The 27,989-nt window shown below is 39.3% G+C and overlaps 1 protein-coding gene across 2 annotated transcripts; it reads left to right on the top strand.

Annotated features, from left to right (window-relative positions):
- The first annotated feature begins 123 nt into the window (after positions 1 to 123).
- On the top strand, positions 124 to 26,865 carry LOC109367980 (cytosolic phospholipase A2 epsilon-like). Of its 2 annotated transcripts, XM_085224828.1 has the most exons (20): positions 131 to 322; positions 916 to 988; positions 12,562 to 12,698; positions 13,347 to 13,478; positions 14,229 to 14,269; positions 14,858 to 14,900; positions 15,512 to 15,572; positions 16,006 to 16,169; positions 16,438 to 16,530; positions 17,578 to 17,615; positions 18,066 to 18,201; positions 19,359 to 19,495; positions 19,975 to 20,197; positions 20,758 to 20,872; positions 21,386 to 21,523; positions 23,245 to 23,352; positions 23,503 to 23,697; positions 24,174 to 24,340; positions 24,986 to 25,172; positions 25,388 to 26,865. In XM_085224828.1, the coding sequence occupies exons 1-20, from the start codon at positions 293 to 295 to the stop codon at positions 25,594 to 25,596; spliced, it is 2,427 nt and encodes an 808-aa protein (XP_085080954.1). In that variant the 5' UTR covers positions 131 to 292; the 3' UTR covers positions 25,597 to 26,865. The 2 variants fall into 2 exon arrangements, with proteins under 2 accessions (XP_085080955.1, XP_085080954.1); XM_085224829.1 differs by lacking the exons at positions 24,986 to 25,172; positions 25,388 to 26,865 and adding an exon at positions 23,934 to 24,074 and having other exon boundaries at positions 124 to 322; positions 24,174 to 24,313.
- Positions 26,866 to 27,989: the final 1,124 nt, after the last annotated feature.

Here is a 27,989-nt window from a genome sequence, read left to right as displayed (position 1 = left end):
CTGTGTGCTATTGGACTCTTACCTTGATTTGCTATTAACTCTAAGCGCCTTGGTGTGTACAGCCTTCCCTCAACACACACCCATGGTGTTTAGATATCAGTCTCCACAAACTCCCTCCCCTTCTCTGTCCATACTTTCCCTTTCAGGCACTATAGAAGGTGGGGCATGGATAATCCACCTGCTCCTCAACAGGTGTTTCCTAAAGTTTGCAGAGGTACTTCATGAGTCACTGCCAACTGTTGTCTCTAATACTGATGTGACACCCATAGCTCACTCGTATGCAGCTGGGAGCATGATGGGATCATACTGGAGTGCTCACGAGGTAAGAAATTCAGACTGTAATCCATTAAAAGCTGAAGTTGGTCAGGAATGGGTTTGAGATTGGGACTCCTGTGCCTTAGAGAGGTCCTGGGAGATGACAGTCCAAATTGATGCATGTTTTTACTTAGGTTAGACAAATTTATGGGTTTCCTGATATTGGTAGCTCTGTGGAGACATTTCTGGTAGTGAAGAGAAATTGAGATGCATTGGGTGATCCACGTAGAGGCTAGGAAGCAGTCTGAGGTACCAGGAATTTGCGAGGGACGTGATGAAGTGCTCAGAGACCTTCAGAGTGGGACTCTTACAGCTTAACAAATAAACTGAATGAGAGTCTAACTCAACTAGCTAAAGAAACATTAAGTAGAGAATGGTCCCCTACTCATCCTCTCTACTCTTTTCCCTGTCCTCAACCACTGAAATGCCCTCATAAGAAGGGGCAAAACTATACTTTACCTGGTGATGAAGAGCAGGAGAATTATTCTTCCAATTTTGCTGCGTGACTTTAAAAATTGCAACAAATATTTATGTGAGGGCATACTTTTTGAAGCATAAATGTTTCATTAATTCTGCAATTGTTTTGCCATTGTCCTGCAGTGTGAAGAATGCCCATGCAGCTCCCTCTCTGTAAAAATCATAAGGATGAGAAATCTGAGAAAGGCAGATCTGTGTGAGTATCACAGTCTTTCCTTGCACTTCTCAGTAGTTCAGTTCTAAAAGCAGTGAGTATAACCGAGTGCTGTAACTTGTGTCTGTTTATGAAGTGTCACCATGGTTCCAGATACTGCTGCATATTTGAATTTGGACTAATCTTACAATACAGTCTGTTATAAACAATACCCTTCTGTTTACAGAAGCGTTGCTATTAATGGAAATATCAAAGGTCTGCTGGGGTACAATGTGAAGTACCTTAGCAGCTGAAAAGCTTCAGAACCAGTTTTGCTGAACAAATACAGCTGTTAATTATCAATTACGTTCTGTGATGTGCTGTGATGAAGGCTGCACCTCTAATTCTAGATGAAAATGCCAACACTGACAATGAGTGGCTGCTAGAGGCTGTGGGGAAACACTGGAGCTTTACTACCATCTCTCTGTCTTTGGCAGACAGCAGAAATACATTCAGGCAACTCCACATTTCAGTATTTGATTTAAAAAAAAAAAAAAAGAAAAAAAAAAGGAGCATTATAAGCATTATATATTGTATGAATTTGTTGTCAGACAACTCTTTCTGTGACATATTTCCTGAAATGCATTTGAAATACCAGACTTTCAAAGGAAAAACAGTATGACTGAAAAGTTTCTGGAGGCTTGGTGGAATGGGTGAGAGTGGAAGTGCAGACAGAAGGTTACTGAGGTAGAAGAAAACAAGCTACAAGACAGCTCAAATATCTGTCTTGGGGAGAAGGAACAAGGCAGGAATGCAATGGGAGGGAAGTGGTTAGGAATCTTTATGTATTAAGTAAACACGAGAAAACTCAGCAAGAGTATTTGCCTCCATGGAGACTACATGGCTTTCAGAAAATTACTGGATTGACACTAAAGATTTTGCTTACTTTTTTTTAAAGGCTTGTATGTGCTGTCAAAATGTCAATAAGTGAGAAATTGGTCACTATTAAGAAGAAAGCTGAAATAAAGTAATTTTTTAAACATAATAACAGATTTATATCATAATTCAATGAAACTGATAATAGTATCTCCAATTAAAATTACAAATAATTTCGGGTTTAGAATTAGTCTTGGCTCTGGGATTATTTAGGATAATACTTTTTGTGGAAATGCATTTATCATTTAATTTGTGAATTTACATGTTTGTAAGCAGTTGAAACATTTAGTTCAAAATATATTTTAGGAAAAGTAGAATTCAACAGTTGTATTTCCCACACAAAGTTACTTGCTTCAATCACTATTTTTGTATAATTTAAATTTATTAAGAGAGAAAGAGCTGCTGACAAAGTTGAAAGATGGCAAAGAAATAATTCAATCTGCAAGAAGCCATCAGTGCACTGATACAGTCAGAATCTGATTAGGTCAGGCTGCATTTTTTTGAAGACCACAGGTCAAAGATGAGTATACTTTGCTTTCTTTTGTCTGTGGCACTCCGCAGCTAAAGGAGAGACAGCGTCCTCCTTTTGCAGAGGGATTGCTACCCACAACCCTCTGCATTCATTCCTCCTTAGATCTTGCACATGTTGTATAACATGGGACTTGTTTTTCACATTGCAGGGTATCTGTGGCAATCTGCTATATCATGATCTCCTGAGCCTTTGTGTCAGATAAATGGTCCTATTTGTATGCAGTGAGAGCGTAATAACAAAAATTAGGCTACTAATGTAGGCTACTAATGCGTGTTGAAATCAGATACGACTAAGGCTTCAGAAGGATTTGCTCCTACGTTAAGTAGAACACAGCATTCCCAAGATGCTGTTGCAATTTCTGCACGTTTGAACTTGACTACAGATTTTCTGTCAAAGTTGTAAGAATGGTGCTACCAGAGCTGTCATCTGGCTTGAGAAATCTGTTCTCAGAAGTGGACAGCAGATTCTCCTCGACAGGACAAAAACCAAGACGTTCTTTTCTCTTCCTCGCTCACCCAAGAGATCTGTGGCTTGTGAGATCTGTAGCTCAAAGATCTAGGTCTTGGAGGCCACCAGAGGGTTTCACTTTGGTACCTTACAGCTCACTTTGCATTGGATGGGAGCCCAGATTCCTCTCTGTCAAAGGAAAACACAAAGACCACTTTCAGTGTTATCAACTTTAGTGAGATCTGTGTGTTTATATTGCTGATTAAATAGTTATAGCCTTTTTTTTTTCCCCCCCCCACTTTGCCTTACATAGCAGAAATACCTGCTGGAGAAAATCTGATCTTTTCTGGCTGACCTGAAAAAGCCCTTTCTATGCATTATTTAGGGCTCCCTCTCACACAAAGACAACTGTCCCTATGTTTTCATTCCAGATCTGGCTTTTAAATTGTGAAAACCTTGTGGGTGAAGTCTTGTTTGCCAAGGGCTGGTCCACCATCCAAGATCTTTGTAGGAGGGCTCATTCTTCATTCCCAAGTCCTCCCACCCATTTCTTCACAGACCTCTTTGACGCTACCTTTATGCAGAATGCTGCATTTCTACGATGTGAGAGTTTCCTTCTGGAGAGATTTACCTACTGGCCAACTACAAGTGCATTTCAACCACATGCTAATTTTAGACAAGAATTAGACCCACACTGTGTAAATTCCCCAGTGCAGATTTCATTTTCAGTGTGGCTGTATCATGCACAGAGATGCAAGAATGCAAAGTAAACAGCCTGGCTGTCAGCACAAAGCCTTGACTGCTGAGCTGCTGCCACATGTGAGGCCTTTACATTGTGCCTGCAGTTAAATGCTAGCCATAGCCTTTCTGCAGGCAGTGAATTTTGAACATTCACTCTGATAGCACCCATGCTGCTCTTAAAGTTTCTGCTGCTGCTGTGCCTGTGTCCACAATCACTTTAGCTTCCCCTCCCCAGAGCCTGTAGTGCAAACAGCTAGCAGGTTGCTTGCCTCAACTTGCTGTGTGCTGTACTGCCTGGCTTGTGGGAGCACAACTAGAACTTGCTGCCCCCGTGCTTACACTCCTGGGCACTGTCTGCTTTTCTCAGCTGGCAGATCTGGTTTGCCGTGGTCTTTTCTGAAGGGTTCACTGCTCTTTGGGGAGGGAAAATAAACATTTTTGATACTGCAAACTCTCTCTCATAGAAGAGAAGCCTGTTTGTTTCAAGAGCTGCAAGTGAAATATCAGGTAATCTCTGCTACATGCATGTATTTTTAAAACATTATTCCAGTTAGGAGTAAGAAAATGTCTTTAACATTAGTTTGCCTTGCTTTGTATTTAGCAAATCTCAGGGTTCCAGAAAGTATGTACTGGAATGGCCCAGAACTACAATTTTTAATCTTTTAAAAGTAATAACATAATTCTCAATTAGCATTTCATTAGATAAAGCCTTATATTTGTCTTCTATGTTGTTCATAAAATTACAGAATCATTAAGATTGGAAAAGACCACTGAAACCATCTAGTCCAGCAATCAACCCATCCCCATCATGCTCACTAAACATGTCCCTTAGTGCCATAGCTACCCATTTCTTGAACACCTCTAGGAATGGTGACTCTACTGCTTTCTTGTGCAGTTATGGTACTAAACCTGAGTCTTCATGCGCAATTTCATAACATACTCTTAATACTGCACTGGTCATTAATTTTTTTCTATGATTAAGTCCTGGGCAATACCACCGTAATAAGAAATTTTCACTGCATTCTAAAGGAAACTGGTAGGGAAGGTATGATTGAAGACATGATCAACAAACTGTATATGTTGCTTCTTGCCCTTTCCGCTGCCCACAGCATGGCTGTGAGAATACAGCAGAAGCCATAGTGTGAAGTGGGCAGACAGGCAGCAAAGGTGAGCTAACCAGCACTAAAACTTAGGTTGAGATTGCTTTTCTGTTAAAATGAACGTGGTCACCTAGGACGACATGGTCCTCAGAAGAGCATTTTTGTCTTTGCAAGGCATATGATAAAAGTTCCTCATGATACTGGCTGTTCAGGCAGGCTGCATTTGCACTGGGAGAAATCGTCATGGTAGGTGAAGAGAAATGCTTGGTAATAGGAATCTGAACAAAGTCAGAGAAATAGTTATGCAGGTACCTACGAAGTTGCAACAAGGCCTGCGAACAGTGATTTCTTAGTTGGTTAAGAAACTGAAACAAACAAATACGAGAGCAATTGCTGATCACCAGGAACTCCTCCCTGTGACATCATACCTGAAGGTGGGACTTTTTTACTGTAATTGTAAGCTGTTTAGATCAAGATCAAAGTCTAACTGAATGACTACTAAGGCACCTGGCAAAATGGAACTCTGGTTCTGACTGATGTTTATCATAACAAACTAATAACCACAGTTAATAATATGAACAACAAATGAATGAATGATCTCAATACTGTGTCCTTTGGAGTTGCAGCTGTTCATAAGCCCTTTCCCTTCTATTCAGTTTTCTCTTGGTTTTCATTCACTCATGTTATTCATCTCTGCTCTCAGTCTTCCTCAGCTTATTGCTACCATCTACATACATGCTAAAATCCAGTTTCCCTCATTCTGTGTTTTCTAGTCCAAGAGACTATTTCTCAGTCTTTCCCTTTCCTGTTTCTCAATCCCTTAGTAGACTTTTGGTAGAAACACCAAGGAGTGTATTGTGTGCAGTATATTGCTTGTTGCTTTGTATACAATTGTATAGTATTCTGTAGAGTGTAAGGAGTACGGAGATTAAAAACCTGTGCTGTGACTTGATAGCATCTTAAGCTGCCACTAAAAGACACAATGCTGTGTACAACCAAGGAGCTCAATAAAATTTTATTTGCTTAAGAATCTTCATCAGGGCACTTCCATGCAGGTGAGAAGTACCTACTGCTAGGTATTAACGAATTGTACATAGACACACATGCATCTTGCTATTGCTGTGCTGACTTCTGTGTACTTCCTGTGTGCAAGAACACGAAGGTGTTTTGGTGGTGAAAGGTATTGTACAGAATGTTTCCTTGTGTTTTGCTGTAGATTCATGGTGTAACCTTGGAGAAGGTGTTTTTATGCAGAGCTTTAGTTCCTTGTAAGAATGTGAGAATGGCGTGGAGCTGCAACAGGGAAGGTTCAAGCTGGATATCAGGAAAAAGTTCTTTACCAAGAAGATGGTTGGGTACTGGAACAGCCTCCACTGAGCTGCCAGAGTTCAAGAAGCATTTGGACAAAGCTTTCAGACATATGGTCTGATTTTTGGGTGGGCCTGAGTGGAGCCAGGAGCTGGATTCAATGATTTATTATGGGTCCCTTCCAATTTGGGATATTCTATGATTCTATGACTCGTCTCTAAAGGAAGGACTGCAGAAAAGCTTTAGCTGCCTCACAGAGGCATTAGGAGGATGAACTGGTTACTGCCTGAAGGACTGGTGAAAAACATTGACAACCTGTGATAGTTGTGTTAGGCTCGTTCCTGTCTCAGAGGCAAAAGCTGAGAGCAGCTACCATGCTCTTACAGTTTACCAGCACAGTATTGCAGCTATTGTGCTTTACTGAACATGGATGATCTTATAAAAGCCTTTTGTGATGGTGCTATTTGCACATAGTAGACTACACTACCTTCACATTCAGAGGAGATCTAGTTAATGAGTGGTTGAAATGTGTTTTTAATTAAAATTTTTTTTTTTTTTAAATGTCAAAAACTGTTTTAAAACAGTTTTGAAAAGGGCGGAGTCAATGAAAATGAATGAGGGGAAAACTTGGGTGGAGAAAAGAGGCTGGGATGAGTAGGTGACAATGGCACCAATGCAGAACCACATGTGTTTTGAGAAAACAGAGGTCCATGCGGAGATTCATGGCCCTTCATTCCTTCTCTGTCTTGCAGAGCTAGTAGGCTGTGGCAGACTGCTCAGGACATGGCTTTGTAGCTTGAGCTTGGATACCTGATGGACATTTATGCAGAGCTGAAATGCTTTTCATGGAATGTTGTGCTAATAAGTAACACAAATCGCATAAACCTATCTTGAATTTCCTTCAGTTTCTTTCAAACGTATATAGGTAGCATCAGTGGTTGTTAACGGGTAATTGCATATGTCCTCAGGTTTCTGAATTGGCATTCTGTATTTACGAATATCCTTGGGCTGTCTGTATAATACCTTCTGATAGCTTATGAAACTAAACTGAGCATTTTTTTTCCCCATGCTTACAGTGTTGCACATCTTAGAATTTGTTGCTTCCTGGCATTTTTGATCACCCTTGATAAGGATCATATTTTTACTTTATATCCTGCTTTTTATTATATTCTGTATAATGATGTATTGAATTTAAGACTGAAGATTGCCATGTCTGACACTGCATGCTGACTACGAATGGAATGTCAGCATGTCTGTGTTAATTGTTATGCGATACATTCAAAGATGTTCATGAAGAACATGAAGATTGATACAGATGATACTTACTTCAAGATTTTTTAGATAGTTCTTTGATAGAGGATGTGGTGCAACTTCTTGTCTTCAGTGTTTTAATGTGAAAAATATAGTTTTTTTTTTTCATTAATTCTTACACACCCTTGAAGAATCTGCAGAATCTTTTCTAAAATCTGTCCTATTCTGGTTTCGTTAGGACACCATTATTTGCAGACCATCCAGCTGTGCAGTAAGCAGTGTGACTGATATTATTATCAGCGATTCCTTCATTCCTGCACTCACTGAGCGGAGAACGTTTGGTTTTATGTATGCATACTCCTTCAAAGGCGTTTAGATGAGATGAAGTGTGGTGCTGAGGTGAGCTAAAGGAGCAACATGATATGGCGTGTGGTATGTGTTAGTCCCTGTCCAAGTTGATTCTCAAGACTCAGAGCAGTGCCATGGAAAGCCTTGCCCACTGGCAAGGTACACAGAGCTTGAGGACCTTTATCAGTGATGGTCTCCAGAGAGAAGCTTCAGGCAACGTTTTTACTGAGTTGTAGTCATTGATTACACTGTAGATAAGAATCAGTATCCCGGACATGATTTACTGTTACGTAGGAGGCCAGTGTAAAGAAGAGAGGCTAGATTTAACATGGCTATGATAGTCTGCATAGCTGAAAAGGTATGTGTGTGTTCATGAGACTGTGGCTTCTCTCCTGGGTATTTTGTCTTTTTGTATTCTTTGCAAGAGACTATAAGTAGTGCTGCAGTAGTAGCCAGTGAAGGTTAAAAGAAAGCATCAATCTCAAATTTTAGCGCTGGTACTTTATCATTTTCTACTATCTTGCCAATTACTAAACTGGCAATATTTTGGAATGTCTACCTAGCAAAGTATTCATCTGTGCCCATTCATCCAGTACCGATGTTTACTATCTTTCAAGAATTCCCTTCTGGTTCAAGAAAGAAAACTAGAGGAGTGTCGAGTGTAATTTTTTTTTTGAAATCATATTATATTTTTTCTTAATGTTTTCATTCATTCTTTTTCACAGGAAAGTTGCTGTAGGCTCCTGGATTAGTTGAGAATCCCAGAGGATTCCAGTCAGAAGTGTGAGCTCATTTGATTTCATTGTGAACATAGTTTTAGTTGTAGTCTTGTGATAAAAGACAGCCTGGAAGCTGTGTCTATATGCAGTTTACTTTGATATGAAAGAAGCTGATGGTGACATTTTTGTAGAACAGATATATAAAATGTGAAGACATGACTGACAAAAGCAAAGCATGTGTTTGCAACACATATAACTTGTAGTATTTATGGCAGGATGAATCAATGCTGTGATGTAAACTTTTAGTCCAGACTGAATTAACAAATTAAACTGTAATCTCTGTATTTACACCCTGTAAGTCCAAAATTCAGTTCATAAAATGGTGACTGAGACTTACAAGCTGAAGTTTCAGGCACACTAAGACCCATTTATGTTGTCGTGTAAAACACACCCTTGCTTCCAGTGAGTTGTCCCAGTGTGTTATAGAGTTTTACTCACCAAATTAACTTATCAGCATTGACGTCTCTACCTTCATACTAGCTGCTCTGAGCCATCATGTGAGGGAGTGAGTTTACTTATTGCACTACTTTTTTATTTTGTTATGATGATATACCCTACTACTTCCATGATGTTTCTTCAGGCACAACTCTTCCATCCCCATCTTAAAAAAATCAAAGAAATCTATATCTTTTTATTTTTACTTACGTGCATTGAATCTACAATCAACTGTGGATTTTCAGTGCTACTTCCTCTAAGGATGACTTTGGGATATTTTTAACCTTGCTCATCATATTCACAAATGTTTTCTGCTTCTGGTTTGCACCAAACCCAGACAAGGGAAAACACTTCATCTCAACCAACTGTATTTACCATTTAGGTAATGTGATTTATCTCTGTTGTTCCAGAGGAGCTGGAGTGGAATGGGTAAGTTTCAGCACAGCTGTTTGTGGGAATCTCTGCACTGTATGGTTTTACATTAGTATTGTTTCATTTTGACAATTATGTTGAGCTCATACACAGATACTCTAGCTATGGATCTGGCTCATGGTATGTGGACGCAGTGTGTAAGGAAAAAATGGCCACTTTCCCAAGTAACTTACAGTCTTACTCTGTACCTGTTAAAGAAGGAGGTTTGCTGTTGCTTTGGAGATAATGAGGCCTGTCAGCGCCCATATGCTATACTAGAATGTGTGGCTTGGCTGGTGTACAGTACAAGGATTTCTCTGTTGCTTCCTCCTGTGACAGTCAGGGCTGGGAGAGAGACCAGTTAGTTGGTAAGATAATTGATGTGCCATGATTATTCTGTTTATTGCCTTCCAGCGTAAACACAGGTATCACATGACAGCAAGTCCAGATTCCATTTGATATGTTTGTAGCTTCAGCTGGAAGGGTTCTTTTCTCCTGAAGCAGGATCAAATTTACTTTATCTGTCACTGGTATGTATCTAGGTAGGGGTACCCTCTGAAATGAGTTAAATTATAAAAACCTCTCTCACTAGAGCTAACTCTTTTAGAGCTGGAGCAGTTTTCCTAACATTTGTCTTTATTTCCATCCTGCCATACTGAGACTCTAATCGTCCTCTTTATAATAATTATTTGGACATTCCAGCTCTGGCTGTTACCATATTCTTTGCCGATCTTTGCTGTTGAATTAGCAAACAGTTCTTTCAGTTCTTTCTCATGTGCTAGGCTGTTTAAACCAATCCTCTTCAATCTGGACATATTTAAATTCAATAGCTGGTGACAGTTGAAGTCTTTTTTGGTAGAAGATGGAAGAAAGTGGAAGAGAGCTGGAGCAAGGAAGACATTGAGCATCCATTTGTTCCTGTGCATGAGTAGGAATGTATGCTAAGAGTTCTTAATCTCCTGCACTTACAGCTAGCTAGTTGTGTATTTGGGATCTGGTCCAAAAGCTATGTAAATCTGTGTTGTGTGTGTGTAAATTATCAGATAAATCTTGCAACAATGTAGTTTTGTGGCATAATTTGTTTTCTTCATGCAATGATCTGTCTGTTTCAGATTCAAATTCCTTTATCTGCATTCTTGTCTTGGGCTATGTTGAGACTCGGTGATTACTGACTGGGCTGATATTAGTGTGGATGATCAAGCTGTGGGAGTTTGTTTTTCTCTTATTAATAGCAAACAGTCTTGCTAAAGCTTGGAGTAACTTCTCAAGTTTGCTATAGTTCAGCGGAAGAAAGTTCTTACCACACCTCTACCTAGGTTCAAGTCACGAATTTAGAAGTGGCCTCTTTGATACTCTGAAGATATCAAGTGTCCGTCTTCTCAAAGAGGATTCTTAACTAGTGTTTGTGATAAAGGGATATGCCAGACCATAAGTGAATAAATTCTCAGAAATGCACATACCTATATATTTGACACTGCCAGAGGATGCACCTATGCAAAACTAGTATTCTCATTTTCGCATTTCTCATTCCACATTCAGTGGAAGAATTATTGAAAATATTGCAGTGGAGGGAGCTAAATAAACTCTTTTGTGACCTTAATCAATAAATTGTTATATAAAGGTACATCATGCATATTCTGCATCTAAATCTATGGTAATAAATCTAAATTTTCCTAATACTAATTACCAGTATAGAGGTCTCCATTTGGAATGCTCAAGTTGTCCTTTCCTGCTATGGAAGCAGGGGGAAGATGTTTAATATTCAGATTTTATCAGAAGACTTGAAAGAAATCCTACATAATGTAATTCCATAAATTGCTTTAAGCAATACCTATTCATTGCCACATAAGTAACACAAGTATAAAGATAGTATGGAGTGAGAAACAAGGGGCTAATTGAGAAGGTAAAACAGTTGCTGATAAGATACTCTTTTTGTGGGTTGGTAATACTAATAGTGGTAGTTATTTTTGTTTTGTATGTTACTTTTAATTGTGCAGTATCAAAACAAGTTGCAAGTGAGGAAATAATCATTATCACTGTTTTATTGATGTGAAAATATAGATAGAAAAGATATATTTAAACTCAGGCAATTGCCCACAGTGACCTAGCAGCCTGGAGCAGAGCTGGGACTGGAGCCAAAACATCCTGAGCCCTTTTCCAGCAGCCTACTCACTTGGTCATCATACTGCCTCCCTGCATGTATCCTACAGTCCCAAATGGCCTCTTAGCCATCACATCTAACCTGTTACCGTAAACACAAATTTGTTCTAAGGGCTGGAGACATTAGAAACAGCTGTGGTTGTTCAGCAGACAAAAAATAAAGTGTGTAGAAGTGAATGCAGAGCAATGTATAGAACCACAGAATAGCAGATTTGCTCCAAATGGGAGGACTAGAAAGGGTGAAAAGCAGTCCAGAGAGAGTGATTCCTGTTATATTTTTCACTGCATTTTCAGGATCTCATGTTATTAAGACAGGTTCATGAGATACCAGCTCTTTCCTGCACTTAGGAAGAGATGCACAGCATTGCTCCTTGGAAAACAACAACAACAACAACAAAACAAACAAAACAACAACAAAAAAATTATCTTAAAAGTATCAGTGAGAATTCTAACAAAGAAACAATTTAAATACATTAGATTAACACATAGATGGAAAGTTGACTGCACAGACCTACAAGTACCCAGCTTGCCTTTCACTTGAAAGTTGCAGCAATCCCCAAAACTCAGTTGGTCAATATCTTGCAAAGCTTGTGCTCTGCTGCAAGGCTATTTACTTCCATCTGGGGAGGAGGCAGTTCCTGGGAGACCACCCCAGTGCAACCTGCATGAATTATGAAGTTTTAATGCTGTATTCTATCTAATTAGACGACCTTGTGTTCGAACAACGTTTAAGGTAATGCTACACTAAGAAATCAGAAGTTTCTTCACAATGGGCAAAGATTGCTCCTTATTTAAAGTGCTTAAAGAGTTAACTAGTTAAGTACCTTTAAAAAAGGTTCTCAAAATGTAAATCTTCACCACAACAGATCTCTTGATTTCCCACAGACTGGGGATGTATCAATAATAGGTTTTGATACGTAAAATCATTCTTTTCCCCCCCACCAGTTCCCTTTATTTCAGTAGCTTCTTTCAATCTCCATTAATAATCACAGTTTCAGCCTCTAGGAGGCTGAAAAATAGGATAAATAGTAGTGAGTGCTGTTGAGTAAAAACCTATAAGAAAAGTATTAAAACAGTATCTCTTTTTTGCAGTTTACTTATAGAGTGTTATAAACTTACGTTCTAAGACTTTTTTTTTTTTTTTTTTTTTGGTAGTTTGTTAGTTAAAACGTATCTTTTTATATACAGTTAGTCAAGCTGATTGCTATGTAAGCCTGTCATTGCCCACTGCTTCCTCTGATACTGTCCGGACCAGAACCATCAAGAACTGCAGAGATCCAGTGTGGAATGAAATATTTTGCTTCAGGATCCAAAGCCAAGTAAAAGTAAGATGCGAAGTGGATTTGTTTTTTCTACTGGGGACAGAGATCTTATTGTGTGATCTGTTTGTAGGGTGCCATAAAAAAATATTTGCAAGGGATTTGAGGGATGTGGGTAAGTGAATGTAAGAACAGCATGCAGCAGCAAAATTAGATTTTATTTTGCGATGTGTAGAAAATAATTGAGATTTCACAACTATTCACATAATGTCCGATCATTTTCCCTTCCCTTCCCTTCCCTTCCCTTCCCTTCCCTTCCCTTCCCTTCCCTTCCCTTCCCTTCCCTTCCCTTCCCTTCCCTTCCCTTCCCTTCCCTTCCCTTCCCTTCCCTTCCCTTCCCTTCCCCTTTCCTTCCCCTTCCCTTCCCCTTTCCTTCCCCTTTCCTTCCCCTTTCCTTCCCCTTTCCTTTCCTTCTCCTCCCCTCCCCTCCCCTCCTAGATATGGAATTCCCAGTACAGGAGAGACATAGACCTGTTTGAGTGCCTACAGAGGAGGGCCACAAAAATTCTCCTAGGGATGGAACTTTTCCCCTGTGAGAACAAGCTGAGAGTGCTGGGGATCTTCAGCCTGGAGAAGAGAAGGCTCCAGAGAGACCTCATAGTAGCCCCAAGTCTCCAAACAGAAATGGTCCTAACCCTCCACCTCTATTTGCAGAATATTCTTGAGCTGAAAGTCTATGATGAAAATACAATCACTAAAGATGATCTCCTCTTCACTGTCCTCTTTGATGTTGCTAAAATACAGCTTGGAGAAACTGTTCGCTTGACTTTCCAGCTAAATCCAGAGGTGAGGAATAAAACAGTCTTGCCCACAGGAAGGAAACTTATTTTTTGCTATTACCTCCCTATATGACTTATTGTAAAGCAATTTTAGATGGGAGGGTTTCTTTCATATTAATTTGTCCTTCATTTATCTTCTACATCCAAACCTTGTTCAGTATAGTGAAAAGTACTCCTTACTTTGAATGTTTTTGCTAGCTCCTCAATCCTTTTGGCAGCAGAGTTCCTTTTTTTTCCCTTTGTCTAGAATTTGTTGCTTAAGTAGATTTTGTTGAGGATAGAAGACTCCATTGCTATTGAGTGAAGTTACTGTCAGAATTTCTTTTCCTGAGGCTAGCACTTGAGTGTTTTGGCATGTGCTGGCACAGTTACTGGAGCGCTCAATTAAAGGCTGATAGCTTGACCTGTAATTTTTTAATGCCTGAATATAACACAGAGATCCATGCTGAGGTGCTAAAGATGGTAGATTAGGATGGCCAAATACTGTAACTGAGGATTTCCCAAGTGGCCATTTTACCCTGCCTCATCTCTGAATGGACAAGCACAGCACAGCCTAAAGACTGATGGTTAATAAAAGATGAAGAATACTTTCCAAAATCACTCTAACTCAACTGCTTTTACTCATTTGAGCATACCCTAAAACAAGAGTGAGTTTGGGTTTTAAGAGCCATTTCAGGAGCCAGAATACTCATTAACAAGAATAGTTGGTGACAAAGAAAATGAATTCAAATGCTTAGAGTAAATTAATCTTTTACAGACACAGGAGATGCTGGAAGTTGAGTTTGCATCAGAGAGCATGTGAGTAAAGCCTAAATGGAACCAACAAAATATAAAACAGATGCTAGAGTTTAATATAATGTAGTTCTAAGCAACATCACAGTCACAGCTGATGTTTATCAAATTATCTGCATAGTGGCAAAAGCATTCTCTTCCTTATCTACCAAAAGTCATCCTGGATACTAATCTATCCCATAAGGATGATAAGAACTGCAGTGACAGTATTCAATATTTCTTGGTATTCATTACTATTACAAGTTGCCTACAGAAGCTGTGGATGCCCCATCCCTAGAGGTGATCAAGGCCAGGCTGCACAGGGACAACCTGATGTCGGGCCTGATTTAGCAACTCTACCTATGGCAGGGGGCTAGAACTAGATGACCTTTAAGGTCCTTCCAACCCAAGCCATTCTGTGATTCTATGATTATCATAAAAAAATGAGGAAGTCACATTTCATATATCTTTTTCGAAAAGAGCAACAAATTAAAAATCAGTGATTTGTTACAGTCTGTGTTAGATGAGACAGCCTTTAAGGAAAGTGTTATTCCCACAGTTCATTTAAAGAGTGTATTTAGATCATGTTCTGATTTCATTTTTTTGTTCTTTCAGTCCAGTTCCTCCTGAAAAGGTTATCAGTAATGGTGTCTTGGTGGTAATTTCAAACTATTTATCTATGTTCATTATCTTTCTGGTGTTGGGAATGATAAATATGGAAAGGGCCCCAATAAGTCATTGCAGTCAGAGCTGAAGGAGAGGGAGATGTGGGGTGGTGGGAGGAGGAGCATCAGAAACTGGCAGCCATCTGCCTCCATGGTTCCTGGGGTGAGGATGTATTAAGAAAGAGTGAACGTAGTCACTGGGGATACCCACAGGCCAGTCCTCCATCACCAGTTGATGGCAAGCTTCTTGGCAGAGCCTGAAGTGCTCCTTCATTTGCTTGCTGCCTCTGTGTCATTCCCCCTGGGAAGCAGGACCGCAAGGACAGCTCTGTGATTTGGCTGCCCATCAGTCCATCTTCAGGAGGCCTTGCCATACTCCCACTCATCTCATTATGTCCCCTTCCTTCCTATCCCATGGACAGACACACCGCTGCAGCCATTCTTCTTTCAGCTGGCACATCTTAAGAGTACTCATACCTGCCAAACACACAATGGGCAGGTGTCCAGACCCCAGGAACTCAGGTGGCCAGAGATAAATAGTAAAGTGACTCAAATGTAGCATAGTTTGGATATTTAATTCTCTTATTATTCATCCCTGTGACAGTCTCGTGAAGCTTGCTGCTTGGAAGTCCTCGTGGACAACACACAGAAGAAAGTAGCTTCAGGTTAGACTTTAAGCTTTTAACACAGAAAAAAATGTGCTACAAGAAAGGAAATGTGATGACTGGATCTTAAAGCCTGTGAAGTAGAAACAACTTTAGATAATCAAGAGCTTCTTTTATTTTGTCACTTTTTTATCCAGTAATTTCTCTCCTTTTTTCTTACCAATAGAGCACAGATATTAGATTGTTACAAATAAGAGTTGTACAGATCCAACAATTAGTGTCTATGCCAAATAGCAAAATTGGAGCTTGAAATTAGAGCATGAACTTTATTAATACTGTAAAATAGAAGTAAATACATTTTTCTATCTCAATTATTTCAGTTTAACCCAGTTTTCCCATATGTCTGAGTTTCTCAAACAGTTATTGCTTCTTTTTTTTTTCTTTTCCCCTGTAATATTTCCTGTTTGGGAATATGCTTGTTTGTTTGTTTTAGAAAAAGACTTCCTGTTCACAGTGAAGGGATCCTATGAACAGAACCAGACCCTGTCACTGGGCTCTTCCCTGCAACCCCCAAGGCCTCTCATCTTCCATTATCTCAAATATGGTCTGGCAGAGCTGCGCATGGCTCTGGCAGAAAAGAAGCCACATTTCTGCTTGGTATGTGATCTTCTACTTGAGTAACCACAGCAAACTCATGGTCTTCCATGTTTCACTGGGACATATGGAAAAAAATGTCATTATTATTATTATTATTTTAATTGGAAGTCAACTTCCATGATCGTCTACTCTGGACGAGCACTAAGGCACATAGATACCAACTTGGAAACTGCTGGGAGTTAATCCTATTTTTAAAAAAAAATTGGTGACAGTACTTTTTATGGTGTATACATTAAATATTTTTCTACTTTTAAATCTTTTTTTTTAGTATACCTCAGGTGAAGAGAAAAAAAACAGCGTTGCATCCCTCACTGTTCCTCTGGATTCACTTCCCTTCAAGGAGAAAGTAGCAGTGGCAAAGGTGATTGACAATAACTCTTTAGAATAAATCTGAAGCTGTGGTCCCAGGATCAACAAGTATGAGTTAACCAGATTAACATGAGGTAGAAGTTTAGATATCTAACTGCTAATCCTTATTTTCTGCAGTCCACTGAGCATTAGAAAACTATGCAAAATAATAAAAGTCAATGCAAGGGTGTGGGGAGGGGAGGAGGTAGGAAAGGGGTAGAGTGCCCTTAAGGATCTCAGTTTATTGTGATGGTTTTATGCAAAAGACTTTATTAAATAACACTGGCCAGTATAAGCTCTCACGTAGCAGACGATTCTCATATTTTATGGCTTGTTTATATGTCTGTGTCTGTGATTCTGGAAATATGTCTGTGATTCTGGAAATACAATCTTTATGTCTGGGTTTTTTATCCTATCTTTGTTGAAATTTGCTACCCTCTGAAGTTTTAAGTAGGCTTTTTTTATGGGAAGGGGATTCATGATGCTAGTGTTGGCACAAAGACCATGTATTACAGAGCTGCAAACTCAGCAGCGTCTGAGCAACCAGGAAGGGTTTTACACATTACTTGAAATTACTATCCAATAAAAATACAGTGTGTCTGGAAGAGATTTATTTTGTTCTTAAGATGGTGAAGAGGTGTAATAAATTTATATTCCTATACAGTTATAGACCTGCACATTTTCATCTGAACTGAGCAGAAACAAAAATCACAGCCAAAAGTTTGAGAGAAGGGTTTCTGTGATCAGTTGGACTAATGCAAGCCAGAGTGTATGCAAACAATGAAGCAAGGCAAGGCACACTGACAGAGCTGGTGCTGGTTTTTGCTGTATACGCAGATGTGTATATCTAAAATGGCTGAAGCTTCAGTATAAATAATGTTAGTGGACATGGAGAAGTTCTAGAAATTGGATGGGTCTTCTTATTCTTACAGCCTTGTGTGTCCAACACTGCTCTCATAAAAAGTGAAGGGCTTCAAATATTACTGCAAGTAAAGGACATAAAAGCATCTCCAAAACTTATTATGTGTTGTGGTTTTCTTTGTTTTGTGTTATTTTCCAGAATGAAACAGTCAATTTACATGTAAAGTCAATGGACTGGTAAGAAATTCTGTATTTATGTTTTGTGGTTTTGTGTTGAAGATCTTTTCTGGCTGAAAAAAATCATGGTAATACAAGTTTAGAAAAACATATTTATGCCTCATTTTCCTTGGTTGCAAAGGATTCGGAATAGTTGAATTTATAAAACTTGGAGTAATTCAGGCAATAAATTTTAAATGTTTCACTGTTTGTGGTACCTGTAAATGGATACAATATTTATGTTAGATGCTTCTAGAAAATCAGTGTAGAAAAACATTTCTTTTTCTCTAAGGCTTTATAACCTTTTCACTTAATCTTTTCTGATATGCCTTTGTAGGATCACAGTAGCAGCTTTTAAAATCCCGATTATGGAATTTACAACTTGTAAGCATAGGTCCAGACCTTATTTGTGAGCGATCGCATACTTGAGCTTCTTATATTCCTTTTAACCATGGACTCTGTCTTTCTGAGGTCAAGAAACCTTGATGTTCGCTTGGAGTTTGATCTATGCATGGAGGAGAAAATTTTCCTACAAAAACGGAGGAAATTGGTGGCTTCTGCTCTGAAAAAAGCACTTAACTTAGAACAGGACCTACAAGACCATGAGGTATGGGGAGCAACATTGGGCCTGGATCTTGTTGCGTGACAGGAATGAGTCAAATCCACAGCCGGTTATGTGTTGTTCCTTAACTAGCACTGATGTGTTCAGTGCCCCATGTAAAGCATCAAGAAATGTTTAAATGAAGTAACATGAGAGCATGGGCAGTATCAAACCCAAGAGTTAGAGTTTGAACTTATTCATGTGCATGCTGTCATAGGAATGTTTTACGCTTTAGGGAGGGAATATGGTCAGGCACTACAGAATTGAAGTTTCTGTTTTGGGAGCTTTTTTACGTGTGCTTTTCACTTTGCCCAGGACAGCTGGGCCAAAGGCATGTTAAATGTTATATGACAAAATGGTCATATAATGACTGTAAATGATGTCCCTGCTGATCACACCAGTATATTATTTCTCATTAGCACGTTATTTTCAGAGGGAAAAACAAAAACAAGCAAACAAACAGCAAGAAAATGGCATGTTTCCTTCTTTATATTGAAATCAGAATGCTTTGCTTTAACCTGAAATGCTTGATTTGCATCTGGTGAAAGAAGCACAGCTACGTATTTTCTTGATACAATTGCCTGGAAATGTGTATAGGAAATGTCATTTAGCTACTACACTCCCAGTGGGTTTTAGTTGGAGGAATTTATCTTCCTGTCATGTAATTTAGGTTTCTATTTAGCTGGGCTTTGTGCTTCATCTCTGCAATTATATACTCTAGATACTTTATGGGAAATGTAATCCAATCTTTATTTTTGACTTACTAGAGAGGATCAGCATTTCTGGTTCTCAAAATAGAGCTCTCAAGAGATGATGTTCCATGAAGGGAAATACAACCTCATATTGAGAATATTGAAAATAAAGAGTTATGAGCTGTTTCAGTAAGCCAGCATATTACAGTATAAAACACTGTTCTCTGTAGATGAAAAATATCTAAACTAGCAAATTGTCTTTTTTTGTTGTTTTAGTGTTTTGTTTTGTTTTTTTTTTTTTAATTTCTGTGCAAAGTACCAGCATTTCATCTTTTTTTCCTTTGCTTGGGGGAATGATGAAATGTCAGAATTCTTCCAAGACAGAAATGCTGTAGTTCATGTAGCTGAGATATAATATGCTAATATGAACTATGTTGTTGCTTACTAAATGCTGTGTTCATGCTTAAAAAGGTTCCAGTTGTAGCAGTCATGACAACAGGAGGTGGCACTCGGGCACTGACATCTTTGTTAGGCAACCTGCTAGGTCTTCAAAAACTGGGTCTCTTAGATGCTATTTCTTACATCACTGGGTCATCTGGCTCAACATGGTAAGGAAATGCTGAACAAAAATGTTGTTTTTCAGCTTTGTAAACTGCTGTATGAGATTTATTCTCTTTGTTGTGGTAAAGGAAGATGTATGTTTTTAGCCTCAGGCTTTTTTACTTTTGCGTTAGGAAAATATTATAAACCATTTCTGTTGTTTTTATGATGTTGGATTTTTCAGTTCCTACTCCTAAATCAGCTTTATCTTGATTTTCATCTTCTTAACATTTGACAGTTAACTTGAAAGGCATAGCATCTTAATTTAGTGAAGTACAATAAACAATTTAGTTATATGTGGTAGGATTTCCTGGGACCTAAGTAAAAATCTAGATCAAAGAACCTCTGAGCCTCAGACATGTTTTCATGTTTTTAATGAACCTCAACTACTTTGTTTGTTTGTTTGTTTTTGTGGTCCTTAAATCCAAGTCTAGGAGGTGGAAACATTTATGAGCATATCCTAATGTGCTTTCTCTCTTTTCCTCAGGACGTTGGCACATTTGTATCAGAGTCCTGACTGGTCACACAAGGATATCTCTGGACCAATCCATGAAGTCCGCAGACACATGACCAAGAGCAAGCTGAGCTGCTTTTCCCTGGAGAGCTTAAAGTACTACGACCAAGAGCTAAAGCTGCGGAAGCAAGAAGGATACCAGATCTCTAGCATTGATTTCTGGGGGCTCCTGCTGGAAAGAGCATTAAGTGATGGGGTAGCATGTCTGTATTTTCCTTAACAAGTCTTGAATACCATTGTATAGAAATAGAAGCTTCAGGGACAGGCACTAGCCTGAGAGCCTGCCAGTGTTATCAGACAGATGGTTTCTGTTGACTAACAAAGGGCTTTTGACCTCACATCTCTCTCAACATATAGTTATCATTCTGAGGGATATTCACTAGAGCAAGAAACCCGTATCTCACTATACCTGTATGAGTATCTGAACATCCGGTTCCAGCATCCTGATTTTGGTTTCTTTTGCTCTGCTTATCCCTGTGAGAACTTGCATAATCCATGCAAAATGAATGCATTTACTCAGAGGAATGTACTACAAAATTCCTGTAGCTTATCTGTAATCAAATAAGTCTTTGTGGGTGTGTAAATGCTTAGGTCATTCTTCAGTTAAAAAAAAAATGTTTTAGCACAAGATGAGTAGAAAGAATAAGAAATGTAGGTGGAAATAAATATTTATTTTTCTGTAATTTTCCAAGCCCATGCACAATGTCAAGAAGGTTCCTTGTTTTTGCTCTTTCTCTTTTTCTGGTCAATACGCAGAAAAACAATCACAAACTGTCTGATGAGAGACGGGCATTAACTCAAGGTCAGAATCCCCTACCAATCTACATGATCCTCAACATCAAAGATGACTACAGCCTTTCAGAGTTTAAAGGTGATGGCAAAACTAAACTGTATCTGGATTCAGTTGTATCTCTGTTACCAATTACAGTGTATCTTGCAACCCCTTGCATTGACAATCATAGCATCTATAAACAGTTCTTTTTCTTTTCCATTTTCAGACTTTATGTCTAGTGTCTGGGGGAAATCCACCTTCTATGGGACAGGAGAAATGTGGGGACAGTATTTAGGGCAGCCAAAGTACTCCCAAATCAGAGCCTTAGATCTATGTATGGGGTAATTTTAGGCTGACTTCTTTTGGTATAAACTTCATTTATGTCCTTACTTGAGAGGCTCATTGGAGAGTTCCATAGGAACAAGTCTGGGGAAAATTGTTTGAGAGAGTGGCTGAAACTATCTTAATGATCTCATTATCCCGATGAATGCCATTCTGTGATGACCCTGCTCATAGGGTTTGTCCTTAAGTTGCTTCCCTGTCATTTCAGTGTATTTCCTGCTAGGAGATGTGGATGGAATGAATTAAAATGTCTGTTTTGTTTCTCTGCAGAATGGGTTGAGTTTACACCTTATGAAGTCGGGTTTTTAAAATACGGTGCCTTCATTCGTGCAGAAGATTTTGGCAGCAAGTTCTTCATGGGTCGCTTGATGAAGAAGCTTCCTGAGTCTCGGATCTGCTTCATGAAAGGTGATGTGCTTCCTTGATAAGCTTTGGATAGCATAAAAATATACTTAATATGTACAATTCCTAAATATTTCGGCAGTTCCCTGCAACATGCAGGACTGAAATGTACAGTTCTTGCGTGATCAAATCAATGTGTTTTGCTATCCTTGTTTCAGGAAAGTGCAGGAAGGACAGCTTTGCTATTTTTATGTAGCTCTTGTTTTATTTTTTTCTAACACTAGAATTCTTTATGACACTACTTTCTATTCTGGTTCACTCTTCTGCTTCTTCTGCGAAAGAGTCCTTCACATGTAAATAAGTATGACACACAACAGCTTACCAAGAACACCAATAAGAAATGGTTTTCTTATGACTGAAAAACCCACATTAAAAACAATAATCTTTGGTATTCTTTATCTGAAGTGCAGAGAAACTGTGCACCTCAAGGTATTATGCAAAAAGCCCAGAGTCATATTGCTACTATATTTAGAAAATACCTGGGCACGAGAAAGACTGCGTTTAGCTTCACAGACCCTAATTCTCAGAGCTTTAATGATTATATTTGAGCTTATAGTGATCTCATGAGTAAAGAGAAGAGGCAGCTGGGGGACAAGACTCGTGTTATCATAGGAGCCAAGAGTATGTATAGGTATAAAAAAGGGAGGACAAATTCATGAAAGGTAGTTTCACTGGTGACTGTGTAACACTATAGCCACCAGGTACTGGAAGTACCAAATCCAGACCCATGAGATGCTGGAGACTGGAGAAGAGACCCCACTGTACTTTTGATTTCCTTGTATTCTTCTGCAAAGCACTTTGTGCTAACGATCAGAGAAAAGAGATGGATTATGGAGTTACATGGGACTGTAAAGCATCTTCTGAGAACATTTTGCCTCCATTGCATTTTTGCAGTGTCTGAGGTGTGGTCATACCCAAGGTGTCCAGGTAGCAAGCACACTCAGCACATCCAGTCTAGGCTGAGCTCTGTGTTCCTGTCTGCGGAGCCTGAAATGGGCTGGTGACCCCTAAGCCATAGATGCATTTTTAGAGAGGGCTGAGTGGAGATTTAGGGCTATGTTGCCACCTAGTGGTGTAGTATGCAAGTGCCCTCTTGAGGTACAATTAAAATATAGTGAAACACAACAGCTAAAGGATAAAAGAGAAATGTAACTTACAAGGAGAAGTAATGTCTTAAGTGAGAGGACAAAAGTGGAAGAATTATGGGAATGAGGAGACGGAGATGACTGTCACTCAAAATAACTTGTGGAAAGGAGAAACAACAGATTTTGAAGATGTCTTGTTTTAGGGGACCTAAATACTCTGCAGACCATCTCAAATTGTGCTGTAACCACTTGGATCTTGGCTGTTCAGGAGCAATCCCTAAATCTTTAATTATTAATACAGTTGTTTATGACATTCTTTATAGACCAAACCCTTGCTTTAGGTGAATTGCATGGTTTTACTCTCTCATAGAACAGGAATATGCAGGCTAGAAAATGGTGTCTTGCAATGTGTACTGGTAATAGCTGTGTGTGACGATGAATTATGGTAGCTGAAGGCCCGGTACAATGTTTAAAACCATTTAGGTTCCTCCTGAGGACAAACTGTGAGTTGCTGTGAAAGAACTTACTAACATTTTTGATGAGAAAACACTTTGCATGTGCTAAAAGCCTGTGGAAAGATCAAAGGGATATTTTCCATTTAAATGTCTCTAAGCAGTTTCCCTGTTCTCTATCGTCCCACAGGCCTGTGGAGCAATGTCTTTTCATACAACCTTTTGGATGCTTGGCATTCATCGGATCCTTCAGAAAGGTGCTCACTGAGGTGCACTCAACCCACAGCTGTTGATGTTGGTTGGTTATATTTCTGTTTCTACTGTATCTGTTACCTTACTAATCTTTAAATGAATATAACATCTGCATGCATATAGCAGAAAATCTTTATTTTAAGTATTATGAAATCTCTATCAAAACAATGACTTGTTTATCTGCTCTACCCATCAGAAGGAGATGAGCCTTCCCCACCAGTCAGGAACCATGAGTTGGAGACTTACATAGTCACCCCTGAATGTGGCATCATGGGCATTGTTCGGGAAGTCCTCACTGAGCGAGTAATGGTCTCAAAGTTCTTCAATTTCCTAAAGGGGTTCCAGATGCACAGTGAATACCTTCAGAGCAAAAGCTTTTGTATATGGAAAGGTAAGCATCCCCAAATGCTTTCTTGTTGGTTTGTTTTCTTTTCTGGTTAGATGATTGGTATTTTCAATAGTGAAGAGAAGGTCAAAGATGAATTCTTCACTTTGGAAACAAAAATTTCAAGATAAGTAGTCAAATTTCAAAAATGAATTTGCAAAACCGCTCTAATTGTGGCACAGCTCTTTTTTTATTGAAATTAAAATGTTAACAGATATTCCAAAAAATACCTTGGTTCCTAGGAAGGGCAACTGCTGCTCATCAGGAATGGAAAAAGGCCAACATGAGAAGTGAAGGAGCTCTGTCTTCTTACTGTGGACAGATCTTTCTTTTCTGAGTCAAGATGAAACTTCAGTAATGCAGCAGGATCTTGGAAAATGAAAGTAATGAGGAGGAGCCTTTTTTGCCCTCTTTTATTAGCTAAACAACAAATATATTACTTCTTCCTTGAATCACTCATCACAAGAAATATTTCCTTTTAGATACTGTGCTAGAGAATTTCCCCAACCAGCTGACAGAAACAGCAGAGTTCCTGTGCCTTGCAGACACAGCAGGATACATTGATATCAGCTACCCACCACTCATGAGGCCAGAGAGGAAAGTGGATGTTGTCCTACACTTAAACTATTCTTCTGGATCACAGACATCGGTGCGATAACCACTTTGTTCTCTTGTGTTATCATGGCTGTCTTTTCTTCCTTTTAAGCTCCCCAGAAGTCAGAATAATTAATGCAGAAAAAAACTAAATGTGGGAGAAAAGGATTCTTGGCATTCAGTTCCTGTTTTCTAGATATCTGGATCTTGCATTAATATTGGTTTGTCATGACAAATCCCTTAGGGAGAACTTCAGAAGTAGTATCAGTTTAATAAATCTTTTATTTTAATTGAGTTCATCATAAGTAAGCATTATCTTATATACCTGCATGCTCCTGGGACCTTGACATGGCTGCTTGTGTCTTCTGTGTGGAGAGTTTCTCCACTAAGGAGTATGTTTCATAAGTGGCTGTGTCACCCCTGGACACAGCTATGAACATCTTATTTATCTTGCAGATAAAGGCTGAGGAGGAGGAGGTAGGAGAATCATCAGGAGTGCTAGTTGATGTCTTGGTTTTGAAATGTTGTTCTGTTGATAACCAGTACATAATTCCTCATGAAAGAGACAAAGAGCAGAAGAAACACCGAAAGTGATTGCTGTTCCCTGACCTCTGTGAAGTGCCTTTGGTGAATGTGTTATGTGTTACGAAAAGTTGAGGGGAAGGTAGATTTTCTGACCTTTTCTCCTGTCTGAATGTAGCCTTTGGAAGAAGCCTCAAAGTACTTCTCAAAACAGGGAATTCCATTTCCAAAAATCCACCTGAGTGAAGAGGAGAAAAAGAATCTAAAGGAGTGCTACATCTTTGAAGATGCAGAGACCCCGGAGGCACCAACAGTGGTGTTTTTCCCTCTGGTGAATGACACATTCAGAAAATACAAAGAGCCAGGTAAGCTATGGGACGGAGTTGATTCTCCCACCACATGTGTAGCTTTCATTTGTATTGGGATGGGAGGCAAGGGCTGGCATGGACCCCTTCCTTCCCTGATGTGGTTCCGATGGAAAGGACTGTGGGTGTTAAGTTAGAGAGGAGCAATGTTGCTCTGGAGAGGAGGATGCAAGACCATCCCTATGCCCTGTCAATGACTTTTCTTGATTTGGTAGGTGTAGAGCGCAGCTCCGCTGAGATGGCACAAGGCAATGTGGATGTTTCCGGCCTTTTTTCCCCATACTGCATAAACAGCTTTACCTACACAGAGGAGCAGTTTGACAATCTGGTAAAACTGACCAGCTACAACATTCAGAACAACAAGCATCTGATTCTTCAGGCTTTGAATTCAGCAATAGAGCAGAAACGACAACACAAAAAATAAATGCTGTCCTAAGTTTCAGAAAGATCTCTGTATCACTTTTTCTCCCCTGTAGAAGAATCAGAACCTGCTGATGAATGAATATATGGACTTGGGAAAGTATTGAGACTTATCTCAGCTTGTGGTTCCTCTACACCAAGTAGCAATCCTAGATAAGCCCATCAAACGAAATAATGATAACTCTCATGCATTAAAGTAGGTTTGCACTGCTAATGAACGTTTTTTTTCATGTATACATATACATGTATGTATATGTATATATAGTAAATTAAAGGTTAGAAAATATGGGGTTTATTGATGGGTTTTTTGAATTTATGAATGTGGAACAACAACATATCTTCTTGCAAAAACACAAGTAAAAAATTATATGTGAAGAGAAATGAGCTTCAGGTATCTAATATATTTCAAATTCAGTGCAATTAGAAAAAACATGGAACAAATATAGGCAATCCCAAGGGAAAGAGATAACTAAATTTTGTTATAACATCAGCATTAAATTTTATTGCAAATAGCAGACAAAACTAAACATAAAAAGATATAGAAGAGCCAAGATTTACTGTGTAAGATGCAGAATTTCTATACTTCTGAATTTACAAATTTTATTATGCCAGCAGTATTTGGGGTTTGGAAAATCCTATGGAAGTGATCATTCCAAACCCTTTAGAGAGTCACAAGCTGCTCTTCTGGTGCATGCATAAGCACCTAACCTGAGGTTGTGTTTTTCATTGAATACTTATGATGTTCAGAGTATCCAGCTCAGCATCTACTTCCCATTAGTTTCAACAGGTCTAATAGTATTTCTTGTTATTACAGATGAGAATGCTGTGAGAATAAAAACATTAAAAACAGAAACATTCAGATTTTGTGGTAAGGGAACAAGCTAAGTGTTTTAAACTGATATCCGTGGGTAATTCATGAATAATTATATAATTTTTCAGTCCTTGAATGTATACAAGTAATATAGGCTTTGTGCAACTACTATAAATATCATAAGGCAATTTGTTGAGATCACTTATCTTTTAAATGAAGATCAAAATATTTATTTGCTTTATGAAAGATTTTAATAATGCAAATACTCTGCAAACCTATCTGTTAAGAAGATAATGCTTCAGCCAGTATCAGATGCCCTTAAGTAGGTCAAATTTAAATGAAACACGGTGACTTGTCTGTGTTGAAGTAACATGTATTGACACACACAGAGCTGTGTGTTGTTTGTTGTAAATGATGTAATTGTAGCCAAAATAGAAAATAAATTTTTAATTCAAAATGAAACATGAACTTAGAAAAGGAATTTTTTTTCCTCTTGCTGTCATATTCTGCCTTTCTCTCTCTTGTTTTGTGCATTCTTCTATGTCTTCTTCAGTCTCCCATTCTCACCTCCAATTACCTCAGCCCCTCAGGGCTGGTGTGTCCTTGTTCCAGCTCTTTTCCCAGGTCCTCACACTTCCACTCAATTTGCAGCCCTGGTTCAAACATCTATGGAGCTGGAATGACTGCTTATTTGTCTGTGCTCATCAAGGGCTCTTCTCTTTGTGATCTCTGCTGTTGAATTACACAGGATTTTTTGGCATTGCCTTTCCTCTGCCCCAGCTCCAACTCCCTCCTGGGCTTCCTTGTTTGTCATTATGGAAAACCCCTTTTGGGGTAACAGATCCATTTGCTGCTTCTCTCACCTGTCTTCCAGCTGGAGTTTTGGCCATCTTCAAAAGTTGCAAGTGGAGCTCCCTTACTTGCCCACAGTGGCTTTAGTGACTCCAAGTTTCAAGTGGTCTGCCTCTGTTTACCCTTCCCTGACCTTAACTATAACCCTTTTGCTTCCCTTGCTGTGTGTTTGTTGTTTTGTTTATAAGGAGAATTGATGCTGCCACAACAACCCTCCACAGTATCCCCAGGGGCTGAGCCTGTCCCCAGGTGCCCCTGTCTCTTGCAGGCAGTCTAGCCAGACCCACACTATAGTTGCTAGTGATGCTTCTGGTATGTGTGAAGCTCTTGGATGAGAACTGGATCTTCTTGTCAGTCCTCCCCTTGCAATTCTCAATCATCCGTTGCAGTCCTCCTCCTGAGGCAGTGAGGGCCTTCACCCAGAGACAGGTAGCAATCCTACAGGTAATGCTCCTGAGTTGAGGGTAGGACACCAGCCCCATCTTTCTATCTGCAGTCAAGCCCCATTGCATTGCCTCAGCCACCCAGAGCTCCATGGGCATGGCAGACCTTGTCCTGGCAGGCAGTACCATGCAGGCTCCTGTAACCCAAGTGAATCAAAATATGTGACCCGTGCCTTAGTGTGTCTACAGCTGGGGGAAGGAGGAAGCACAGACATTTGGGACAGTTGTTCTCTTCTTCCCTGAGATACTGTGGATGTGGCTCCCAGCGATGCTCCTCAGCAGAGGCCTGCT

Source organism: Meleagris gallopavo, chromosome 5 (genome assembly GCF_905368555.1).
Source record: "Meleagris gallopavo chromosome 5, MGAL_WU_HG_1.1, whole genome shotgun sequence".
NCBI lineage: Eukaryota > Metazoa > Chordata > Aves > Galliformes > Phasianidae > Meleagris > Meleagris gallopavo.
The sequence above is the reverse complement of the archived record's forward strand: the minus strand, read 5'-3'. Positions and strand labels throughout refer to the sequence as shown.

What these genes read in the sequence shown, in the direction of transcription:
- LOC109367980 (XM_085224828.1), top strand. Translation starts at nt 293, where the DNA reads ATGATGGGATCATACTGGAGTGCTCACGAG. An exon ending in CATGTAAAGTCAATGGACTG is followed by an intron (nt 17,616 to 18,065) that starts GTAAGAAATTCT and finishes TGTCTTTCTGAG; the next exon opens with GTCAAGAAACCTTGATGTTC. An exon ending in CTTCTGGATCACAGACATCG is followed by an intron (nt 24,341 to 24,985) that starts GTGCGATAACCA and finishes GTCTGAATGTAG; the next exon opens with CCTTTGGAAGAAGCCTCAAA.